This window comes from Coturnix japonica, chromosome 1 (assembly GCF_001577835.2).
Source record: "Coturnix japonica isolate 7356 chromosome 1, Coturnix japonica 2.1, whole genome shotgun sequence".
NCBI classification, from domain to species: Eukaryota; Metazoa; Chordata; class Aves; order Galliformes; family Phasianidae; genus Coturnix; species Coturnix japonica.
In genome coordinates this window covers 43,368,437-43,380,516 of record NC_029516.1, presented here as the reverse complement: position 1 = coordinate 43,380,516, position 12,080 = coordinate 43,368,437, and the positions used below count along the sequence as shown (strand labels likewise).

General features: G+C 43.1%; 1 protein-coding gene across 1 annotated transcript in view; it reads right to left on the bottom strand.

Moving 5' to 3' along the window:
* The window catches only part of UTP20 (UTP20 small subunit processome component), a 56,023-nt gene extending 46,158 nt beyond the window's left edge, over positions 1–9,865 (bottom strand). The window contains exons 1-11 of the mRNA XM_015859223.2: positions 9,714–9,865; positions 9,444–9,524; positions 8,571–8,637; positions 8,244–8,376; positions 6,680–6,868; positions 5,135–5,216; positions 4,338–4,475; positions 3,763–3,918; positions 2,749–2,895; positions 2,082–2,216; positions 603–680 (exon numbers count right to left, since the gene is read on the bottom strand). Of these exons, the coding sequence (XP_015714709.1) occupies positions 603–680; positions 2,082–2,216; positions 2,749–2,895; positions 3,763–3,918; positions 4,338–4,475; positions 5,135–5,216; positions 6,680–6,868; positions 8,244–8,376; positions 8,571–8,637; positions 9,444–9,524; positions 9,714–9,758 (1,251 nt within the window). The 5' untranslated portion in view covers positions 9,759–9,865. The remainder of the gene's footprint in view (positions 1–602; positions 681–2,081; positions 2,217–2,748; positions 2,896–3,762; positions 3,919–4,337; positions 4,476–5,134; positions 5,217–6,679; positions 6,869–8,243; positions 8,377–8,570; positions 8,638–9,443; positions 9,525–9,713) is intronic.
* Positions 9,866–12,080: the final 2,215 nt, after the last annotated feature.

Below are 12,080 nucleotides of genomic sequence, written 5' to 3'. Positions count from 1 at the left end.
TGTCATCAAAACCACAAGAGCACATAACATCAGCTACAGAGGAAGCCAAGCACAAATGTGCCACCAAAACGCCAGATTTCTCATAAGTTCTGGTGCCCCAAGTCATCAGCACATAGACATCCTGTTACTGGAGACAGGACAGTAGTTTGAGGTAAAAACTCAGTCTGCTACCAGGAAAACAAATCTTGCTAGGACCTTCCAGATGTTCAACTGTGCTTTCATATCCCACCCCCTTTAATTCATTCCACACCTCCCAGATCACCATTTCCAGGTTCCATCAGGTATCCCTTATTTTTCATTTCCACTTATTTTCCCCTCATCCTATCCAAAACAAACCCACATCTTTACTTCTCAGCAAATAAGCTTCCCTCTGTGAAAACAGATAGCCCGTTCAAGCCCAAGCACTAAGTTCTGACACAATGGCATAAGTAAAGCTTCTTTCATTCTAACCAGATCATGCGAAAAATTTACATAACATCTCCTCAATAAAGTTAAGTGACTTAATTTTCCACTCGTAGAAGGATTTTTCTGTTCAGGTGTCCTCATCGCAATGGCATCTTACACACCTTTTGGCAATAAAACACACAAGAGCTTCCACTTACCCTCTCAAATTGCTTCATTGTGAACATTGCTTCAGAGAAGTCCAAAAGAAAGCACCATTCAATTCCACTTCCAAATACCTGCAGGATGCAAAAGAAGTTGACAGGAGCAGATTAAGATGAGACTTCCTATATGTAAGTTTCCATTATCCATAGCACATTTTTTCTTGTTTATCTATCAGCCGTGCTCTAAACTCTTAGACACCCAGCCTGGCTTTCTATTCACATCTAGAAGTTTTTAAGCCAGCCACACACAGCAATACCATTTCCAGCAGCAGCTCATGTATAGAATCTTATTACTCTGTGAAGTCCAAACTGCCTCTGCTCAAAGACAGCTCAGCTTTATCTTTAAAGTGATGTGGAAAACATAAGCTGAAAGTTCTCTGACTACAGCACAATATACTATAAGCATTAGAAAGAAGCTCAGGCCTACAAGGTCTTTCAACTCAGCAATCCTGCTGTGTACAACCTGATATATGACTCCACCACAGGTGGCTGCAAAAGGGGAAAGCCAATCTATATAATTCTCAAGGGAACAAGATGGAAACCATCCCTGTTTGCACATGGAATCAGTGCTTTTCAACACTGAGATGTGCAACACAGCGATATGCACACAGAACTTCTTTCCCAGACCCTTCAGATTATAAGGACAGCTTTAAGCCTCCTTCAGATTAACAGAAGCCCACACAAATTTAATCAAATGTTTCAAGGATCTCCTCTCCTGAACAAAACTGGACTCTTGCCACACACAGGCAGAACCAATCTATTTCAGCAAAAGCCAACACTGAAATCCACATGATCTTCTCTAAACAATCCCAACAGCTTTATTTTCCAATTGCAATTCACATGACACCTTTATTTTCTGTACATATTTTCACATACACAGTACAACTATGGCCTACAGTGTAAACTGCAAAATTATCATGTACTGTAGCAGCAAAACCAAAGCAGAGCACTCCATAGCAGCATCTCTGATCAATCTCCTATGCTTCACTTTATGAAAATGCATGAAACTGATCCTGGCATTGTTTCAGGAGCAATGGTTATATCAAAATTTGCCTACTCCTGTAGTTTCTAAGTCAAATTTGCCCAAGCCATCTCACAAGCCAAAGCCACGCTGTTTGTCCACTTTGTGAAAAATATACTTTTTCAATCAAGTACAACTCACTGACCTGCTTCATAATCTACAACAGAACACAATCCCTCTCTGTTCTCTGTCTTTACTACAGGTTGTTAGTGTTTGAAGCAGGATCTGTTTTTCATTGCAAATACATCTGTCACGGTGGCATTATTATAACACACTAACAGTTTGTGCAAGACTCTCAAGGAGTGCCAAGACCATAGGAGGCATTATTTTAGTTTCTCCCTTTTCAGTGCAAAAAAAAAAATGAAGAGAACCTTGTAATCTGTTGCCCAGCCTGAAATAGAGCTGCTAAAGAGATCCTGGACTCTGGTATTTCTCCAGTAAGAAGTCTTTGTTACCTTTTCAATAGTGTCTTTGGTCAAAGAGTCAGGTAAGAGAACATTCTCAGCCAGCAGTAAAGCAGAAATGGTGTTCAGCAGGATCTTGCAGCAAGATGACGAGAGATCTGGTGTCTGTAACATTTTTATTAAAACCTGAAATAAAAGAGAGAGAACTGGTACTCATGTAATAAGACAGGGATTGTCTGGTCTGAATGACCTAGACAGTCCCTTTAGCAGGAGGTTCTAAGTTCTAAGCTTCAGACCACAAAAATGAATACGAACAGCAGTATCAAAGTTTGGAGGCATGAAATCTGAAGCTGAATCCACAGGGTCAAATACATGTGAGTCTGGTGGAACTGCTCTACCACAGGCAAGAAACTGGGGGCACCTAGCTCTCCTGCACAGCAGCAGGAATTAAAGTACAGCATGGTCTCTAGCAGCAACATCTCACTTTTCCCCTTGCTTATTTGAAGGAAGACTACATGAGCATTACATGATGGAGGAAAATTCTCATGGAACTGTAGAGGTAGCAATACTCCCCCATAAACCTCTCTGTTCACTTAACACAAATCCTAAGCCTGTTACTGCAGCAGGAATGTTTCAGAGTGCTTCAGCTGACCATCTACCTTCCAGATTCAAACAAAAACTTCTCTGGCAGGCAAGGCAAAGCAATGGTCTGACTTACCTGACAGACTTCTTCTGGCTGTGAGATCTTGGATCCATTTGCATGTTCCACTAGGATCAGATATGCTCGCAGAACCCTTTCCATCTGCTCTGAAGCCACAGAGCAGTTGACTTTATTTATTTTGCTCTGCAAGTTTAAGAGTGACTCCTGTTTAAATATAAAAGAAACACAAAATACTTCATAAAAAAAGGATCATACCCTGTTTCATTTACTTTTCCATTTCAAACTAGGGGAAGTTAGAGGTCCAAGTGTCACACAAATAGGATTATTTTTCAGTGCTGGAAGGACTGCCCTAAATTAGTTTTGCATTTCCTCCAGTTTCCCATTTCACCCTTGTGATGAACACAGCTGACAGCATACGACATCATTTGCAGGTTTCAATCTCTGTTAGCAAATTCCAGTCCTTAGGAAAAAAATACCTACATGGAGATCAAGTAAGTAAATCCCACTTGCTGCGCCCTTTGCTTATTCTACATCATCCTGACCCAGCACAGCCTATGGCACTCAGCTCTCCTCCCTCAGAACTCAGAGTGTAACCATCATGATGCAACATGGTAATGCACAAACAGAAAATACACACTTTGACTTGCAGGACTTGACTCTGAGTCTTAAACTTGGCTTTTCAAGTACAGCTCAAGTCTCTTTACATCAAAGAACTGGAGGGAAAGAAGCTTTCAATTCACCATTACAAAGCTGCTTTGGAACCACCAGTAGATCTGATTCAGCAGAACATAAGGAAAGCTCAGCAAACACTCCTTGCCCAGATGTGGGACTAAGTTCCAAATCTCATCCACAGTAGTTTCCTTCCCACTCACAGGGTAGCACAGCCACCTGCGTCACTACAGATTTGCAAAAAAAGGACGGATTTTTTTCCCATACATATGACACTCAAGTGAATGTTTCCAATTCTGGTCTAACAGGAAACAGTCTTCTTGGTTAAGTACACACAGCTTTTCTTCAATCTCTCATGAACAGAAGCCAAAAAAAAAAAAAAAAACAAAGAAATAAGCATACCTTCAGGCACTTGAAAACAATGTCAAAATGCTCCCTATGTATATGCACTGCAGCTGATCTGATCATCTGCTCAAAGGCTTCTCCAATTGTTACCCAGGGTAGTTCAGTTTCCTCTTCAGTAACAGGTCCCAGCTTTACCAGAATTAATTTCAGAGCCTGTACAGGAATATCACAACTTCAGAAAAGAAATCTAACAAATCAAAAAATAAAACAAAATCCTAAAATCAGTTGGGGCAAGATACTATTATATATCAGTGATCTCTATTCTCTCTAGAATGATTTGCAGAAAAAACATTAGGTTATCGCTTAAAATCTGAATTGTCTTCAGATTCTCCTAGAGGGTGTAAAATATGTATACTTTTAGCAAGCAGTACTGTTTTAATACACAGTGATATCATATAGGAATGCTTAAAAAACAATCCATCTCAAAAAAAGGATTTTAGAAATTGGCTTTCTGATCCTTTTAAATAATAAACAGCATGTTTATCACTAAGTGCCCAGAGAAGGGAACAAGGTTTCACCCAGTGCTCCCTTGGAGAACCATTAAACCAAGTTTCTTTTCTTCTGGTCTTTACCGTTTCTGTGCAAGAGTGAAACATGTTTCGAACACCCTTGCACATCTCAAAAAGCAGCCGTCCCACACCTTCCACCTTCTTGGGGTGCTCCCCCAGGTCATGGAACATCAAGTTGAAGAGGGCATTTTTATCAGAAACCTACAAAACACAGGAGGAAAGAAAAAAGTCAACTTCTATGAGCTACAAGATGGACAGAGGCAATTCAACAGCTCCATAGCACTACACCGCACTTCTAAGTCATGCCTTTCTACCCCTGTTCCAACTCATCATTTCTGCAACCACCAAGGACATGGTGAGGCCACAGAAGCTGAAATATGTCCTTTTGGTTATTCTTACCATTTTAGAGGTCAGCATGTGCATAAATGCACTGCTCAGTTAGTCCCAACTGAAACACAAAAGTCAGCATTCTGGTGTGGAAGCATACGTCCATCAGCTGAAAGCAGAATCCAGTTATCCAAACTATAATAACACCTGGGAATACTGCAAGGATTTCTGCTCATAGATTTTTAAAGCCTCTGTGCTAGAGGACCTGAGGTTCATTTACTTCTGAAAACAACTAAACAAATGCTTACAAACATTTGGTTTAGCTGCTCTTAAAACAGAGTGTTACAGTCTCTATTTGCCACTGCTGATATGTACTCCGTGACATACTTAGCAAAACACCCACTGAAAACAACAACTCAGGAACATGCAGAATGCCTGTTCAGGCCTTGAAAACCCTCCTTTACAGAAAACTCATATATTGAGCCATATTGACACACATGGGAGTGTGTCAAGGTACAAACAACCTCACTTACCTTTCTCATTAAAAACACAAAACTTTCAGCAGCAAAGTTTCTGATGTGAAGCTTGTGATGAGCCAGCAGGGTGCTGTAGAGGCTAAAAAGAAACACAGTAATAAATTGTCTTAAAGGCTGTGCAAGAACTGCCACCAACCGGCTTTAAAAATTATGATTTCAGTTTACATTGCCATGTTTTAGAAGCACCAAGAAGACTTCCGCCTAGGGATGGCAGATACCCTCCTTAATTCCATTCTGTCCCATACAGAGAGCTGTATTAAGATCAAATAACAACACCAGGCAACTTAAGCTGAAGCCTGGATACCTGTAACAACTCTGGATCCATACAGATCTAACTGCAGCAACAAAATCTTCAATAGATACACTCAGCAGCACTTAGTTAAACTAAAATTTACTTGATATGCCACGTTTGTATTTCAGATGAGCCAACAAGCTCTCCTGTGCATGTAGACTTTCCAAAAACACTACTGAGAGGAGTGACAAGTGTTTGCAGTTCTTTGGTAAACACCAGTGACAGTTGCAAGTAGCTCAGCACATGTTAAGCGCAGAGCATGGTGCCTCAGATTCACAGCGAAGCAGATGTTTTTGCAATATGCCTGACAGCTTTTGCTGGGTTAGGGAAGAAATCTGTAACCCATCTTTTGCTCCATCTGTTCTGAATTCACACTGGTAGGAAGCAGCATGGACCCACTGGCTAGGGCATAAAAGAAGAAAGCTGCTACCACTGCAGCATAATAGTGAGCAAGCAGCCATCATGGGGCAGAACACAGTCCATCCAGCACAGCTTCAGTTGCTACAAGCAGTCAGGAGCAGATGCCTGGGAAAAATTTAAGGAGGGCAAGCGCATACAAAAACAGCCTTCAACCACCTGCATCTCAGGGACTCCTCAAGCCAGAATTGCTTCCTGTGCACTTGAAATTCCCTCAAGCTTGGCAAATTTCCTTCTGAGATTGCACCCAACTCTACACGCCTAGAATCCTGTGGCAAGAAGTTACACTACATACAACGTAGTCTGTCTGCTCTCTCACTAAACAGACAGGAAGAACATGAAAGTCAAAAAGCAACAACAGCAGCAATCAAAGACTCAAAAGAATTCATTTCATGTTGTATGTCTAAGTGTCTGCAATTGGAAAAGACAGAAACAATACAAATAAGACTGACATATTTGACAGGTACTCAAGAGACCTGTGTTGAATTTAGACTTGTCTAAGCTGCCAATGCCTTTCTGAGCTTTGTTTACCCAGCCTTGGTAGCTGCTTCCTCTCCTATCACCACCTGTACCCATCACACCAGAAGAAGCATGAGTGCTGAAAACAGCAGATCAACGCACACTCATCCTCCTATACAGTGCCCCAGTCAGCAGGATCTCAATGAGTTGCATAGGATAACAATGCTTTATCCTAGAAAGCAGAGAAAGCATGCTAACAAGTATACTAAGGCACTAAGCCATATATTTGTACAGCACTCGCATTCCTGTAACATTTAACAGATGCCAATCAAGACAGAAATTAATTTTTTTAATTAATTAAAAACAGCTTTTACCTATATATGTTGCTTATGTCCTTCACCATCAGTCTCCACAAGTACTTGTAGAGATAGGAAAGAGAGGTAAAAGCCCATTCCAGCAGCTCTGTGTCCTGCGTATCCAGCAACTTGGTGATAGCCACGAAGAAGTCATGGAAGTGAGGATAGAAATCACCCTGGAGATCTCGAGCCAGCTGCACCACTAGACTGATTCAGACATTTTATCAGTATTAGTATTTTTTTAAATCAATAAAAAAGCCAGCCAAGCATTTCTTGCAGTTGAGCACAATCTTTTTGGAAAGATGGACAGTGTTACTTGTGTTTTATCTTTACTTAAACTTCATCTGTAAGCAGCTGTGGATGGCAACAATTTTAAAGTAATTCAAGCAGATAACATTAAACAAGAAAAATGGATCAACCAAACAAAAATGATCAACATCAACCAAAGCACATGGTTGATGTTCTGTCTGACGGTCACTAATGTGTTGTTTTCTTAAGACCTAGGATCATAAAGCACTACCAGGGAAATATGACCACTTTGGGTATCTCATTGCTATACCTTGCTCATGTACAAAAAAATATAAAGAACACTCAGAACAAGACTTGGGATTATTTGTAATATCATCAGGCTTCAGCTGGTGACCAGTCACTAATAGCATTCCTCAGGGGTCAGTATTGTAGCCCATCCTGTTTACTATTTTTATTGGTGATCTGGACAAGGGGGTTTAGTGCACCCTCAGTAAATTTACAGATGACACCAAGTTTGAAGGAAGGAAGGGTAGGAAGACCCTACAGAGGGATCTGGTTGGGCTGGATCAATGGGCTAAGTCCAATTGTATGAGGTTCAACAAGATCAAGTGCTAAGCCCTGCACCTTGGTCACAACAACCCTAGTCAATGCTACAGGCTTGGGGGAGAGGTTTGGGGAAAGCTGCTTCACAGAAAGGGGTCTGGGGTATCAGCTGACTGAACATGAGCCAATGGCACCGCAGCTTGTATTGGAAATACTGCAGCCAGCAAAAGCAGGGACGTGATAATCTCTGTGTACATGGCACTGGTGAGGCCACATCTTAAGTGCTGCGTTAAGTTTTGGCCCCCTCACTACAAGAAAGGCATGGAGGCCTTGGAACATGTCCAGAGAAAAGCAATTGAGCTATGAAGAGGCTGAAGCACAAGTCTGATGGGGAGCAGCTGAAAAAATAAAGGCTTTTCACAGTGGAAGTGGCTGAGGGGAGACCTTAGTGACATCTTCAATACCCTGAAAGGAGATGACAGCAAGGTGGAGTTATCTCTTCTCCCAGGTAACAGTGGCAGGATGAGACAGTGGCCTTAATCTATATCAGGGGAGGTTCATGATAGATACTAAGGAAAATTTATTCTCCAAAAGAGTGTTCAAGTACTCAGAAAGGCTGCCCAGGGAGGGGGTGGAGTCACTGTCCCTGGAGGTGTTCAAGAAACATGTGAATGTGGAATTGAGGTATGTGCTTAGTGGGCATGGTGATAATGACTTGATGGTCGGAGTAGATGATCTTAGAGGTCTTTCTCAACTTGAATGATTCTATGATTTATCACCATATACTTACTCTAACAGTGGTTGATATGCAAGACTGGCTTTGACCTGCAAATGTGTCTTCAAGCTCTGCACAACAGCACTCTGGTAATAGACCAGCTGGTTGAAGGACTGGCATTTGTTGGCCACTTCTTTGTAGAACTGCACTGTTCAAAGCATTAAAGAGAAATCATGAAAACTATAGTCCAGTGAACATGCAGGATGTCAATAAGATAATGGCTCTCAAAGCCCAATTCAAAACCCAATCTACAGAAACTTTCTCAGTCTGCTCTAGATGCAGAAGAAATGTATTTAACACTCCAGAACAAGCAGAAGATATCAACAAATAAAAATGAGGTACCAAAATGCTGAGTGAGGTTCAGTTCCCTCCATTTCTGTAGTCCTTCATAAAAGTAGGTTTCAACCTCCTGTCAAAACAAAGACAAAATATCAGCTCACCAATTCTCATGGATATAGCCAGTAAAGATGACACACTCTAGTGAAAAGACCTATCAAGTGCTTCAAATGTTTTTTGAATATCTAAGAAACCTTGATGAGTTCCATCCAAAGGGTGCTACAGGATTTGTCTGGAAATAAATCCTTCATTTCCACGTTCAAGAAACATTTTAACATAGACAAGACTTGCTTAATTGCTTTTTAGACTTATGTTGACTGGACTTGATAATCTAAGATGCTGAACTACAGCCACCCAGAAGCTAGAAAAGAAATGCTTTGCAGTTTTTTTGTGGCATCCTTACAGCTATTCTGTGGGAAGCTTAGAAAAACAATCCAGCAGGCTGGGAGACAATGAGGTGCAATGAGCTGTATTCAGAGTGATGATCTGCAAGACACACAGATGATTTCTTATTCATTTATTTTTTTAATCATCTATAAAGAGCTGGAAAGCACTTTTAAAGGTGCTGGTCCAACTTCCCTGCGAGTACTGCACCTACTCAGCACCCTTAATCCTTTACAGGACAGGGCCTAGGACTGCTGATGGTCACCCACAGGCCCACTCACTACCTGGTAGCAATCAGGGTAACACTGTCAATCTGAAAAGCGTTTCCAAAAGAAGAAAGGAACAAAACAGGACATGAAACTTTATAAAGAGACTCATGGAAGGGTCGTTTTGTCTAATACTTCCCCAGAGGAAAACGTAAGCATTATCTTTCAGGGTGTGCATCTACTTGTGGAGTGAGGTGTAGCAGAAAAAGACTGCTGTTGCTGTTCTCACCTCAGCGCTGCTGCCAGTTCTGTCAATCCGATGAATAATATCGATATTAACATTACTTAAACGCTCCGAGAATGTAAGAAACTGTAAAACAAAAGGACACACATGCTGTTAGCCTGGCAGAGCCAGCAGCCGCACCTCCCCTGCAGCACAGAGAGCCCTTTGGGAGCCCTCCGTCCCTGCACAGCGGCACCGCTGCTCAATGCAGACCAAAGACGAAAACCCAGAGACCCAACCCCGGCTGCCACCCGGTCCGGCGAGGCGGACGCTCACCCGGTGCGTGTTCCCCGACTTGTGAGCCGAGGATTTGCTCTTCATGGCGGCGACTCGAGCCCAGCGGTGCGGATCACACGTGCAAACCTAAGCGCTGGGCGCCGCCATGCCGGCCGGGACTGCCGGGAGGAGGAGGCGGGGCTGCCGGCGGAAGGGGCGGCTGCTGGGCTGTGGGGCTGGGCTGCTGCTGTGATGTGGGCTGTGTTACTGTCTGCCTATGGGCAAGAAAAGACGAAAAAGATGGGGAGCTGTTGAAGAGGGTCCAGAGGAGGGCCACAAAGATGATTAAAGGGCTGGAGCATCTCCCCTATGAAGATGGGCTGAAGGAGCTGGGCTTGTTCAGCCTGGAGAAGAGAAGGCTGCAGGGTGACCTCATTGCAGCCTTCCAGTATCTAAAGGGAACCTACAGACAGGAGGGAAGTCAACTCTTTGATTATAGCAAGACTAGAGGAAATAGTTTTAAGTTGAAGGAGGGAAGGTTTAGGTTGGATGTCAGGGGGAAGTTCTTTACTATGAGAGTGGTGAGGTGCTGGAACAGGCTGCGCAGAGAGGCTGTGGGTGTCCTGTCCTTGGAGGTGTTCAAGGCCCGGTTGAGTGGGACCCTGGGCAGCCTGGTCTAGTATTAAATGTGGAGGTAAGTGGCCCTGCCTGCAGTGCAGGGCTTGGAGTTTCATGATCCTTGAGGTCCCTTCCAACCCAAGCCATTTCATGATTCTGTGATTCACACACAGAGCGTTAGGAGCCCCTATATTTTTTACCTGTAATTCTTCGGACCAAGAGTAGGTGTGGATTTGGACAGTGCTTGAAGTTACTTAAATTATCTAGCACCTTCTTAATGGTGCACAAGAGCAAAAAACTACAAACTGACTGTTACTGCTGTGGTCACAGGAATGCCAGAGCCTGTGGGACCTTCTGGCTGTGACCATGGATATAGAAGTAGAGAGAGTGGAAGCTGGAATAAGCTTTGGTTTGGGCAGATGCAGTAGAAGGATAGAACCATGCAGCCCAGAAACGTGCCCATTTTGGGAGGCAGTTGATAGAGCCCCAGGGTTCGCCTTTCCCCATCCTGTCTGTTCTTCCAGCTCAAGGCCTCTCTCACAAATCTGAGATAGGGGTTACTCAGCAAAGGACGTGAGCATGACTGAAGTACACTCCTAGGAGTACTGCTTTGAATAGGCCTGACAGGTTACGTGCTGCCAGATGTAACAGCAAAGCTGCCCACAGGCAGGCAATAAGCTATTAGCATGATAGTCATCTGGATGGGCAGGGAGTATGCTCAGTCCAGCACCTGCAGCTACAGAATTTGGAGCTTGCTCTTCTTCAGGAATTAAAAAGAACTTCTGGTATTTACATCAGGTGGGAAGAAGATGTCTAAGTTAGGCAGTAGAGTTTGAGAAGTTTGGCTTTAATGCTTTCAAGCCCAAATACATCCACAGTAATGTGCAGCTACGAGCATGCAGGCAGGTTTAGATCCACAGAAGAGCTTAGGTATAAATATGCCACTACTGAAGTTTACAAATACCTCTTCAGCTGTGGGTATTAAATTCCCCTAATGTATTTCCTACACACTGCAGACTTGTGAAAAACACTCTACGAAATCTTTCTTCTGTTATGAATAGTGTCCTGGGAGGTGGTAGAGTCACTGTCCCTGGAGGTATTCAAGAACTGTGTGGATGTGGCACTGAGGACATGTTTAGTGAGAATAGTGGGGATGGGCTGATGGTTGGACTGCTGTGATCTTCTTAGTGGTCTTTTCCAGCCTTAGCGATTCTATGATCTTATGGAGTTGTAGAAGTTCCTTGGATACATGTGTTCCAAAATAATCCAAAGGAAAGGACCAACTCAAACATTTGTGGAAAGCAGGAAGATGAAGAGCTCAGTTCTGCTTGTTGCAGAAAAGGTGTCATCAGCAATAACAGAAGATGTTAGGTGAAATTTTTCATTTAATATTTGTAAAGTGGCAGCTTTTGAGAAGAGTGAGACTGGTGAGCCCTGCAGCTGCTGATGCACGCTGGAGCTTCTGCCTGCAAGAACCTCTGACAGGTTGCACTTTAGCCAGTGCTGTGAACATAGTGCTTGAGGATACATCTGTGTGAGCTGCAGGGAAGTAACTAAACACTGAAATAAGTGTGGCCATAGCAGTAGATCTGGCACTTCAGCCGTGAGGGTCCAGTGATGCAGAAGGTCCCTTGTCCACTTCTGCACAAATAACATCTGAGTTAGCAGTGTCCTGACTACAAGAACTCCACTCCAACTGAAGTGCCCTCCATCTGCAGAGCCTCAAGCCTTATTCCTTTGCCTTTCCAGGAAGAGATATGGCTCTCCCACCTGTGGGCAGGACCCAGCTCCAACACCCTGTGATTATCT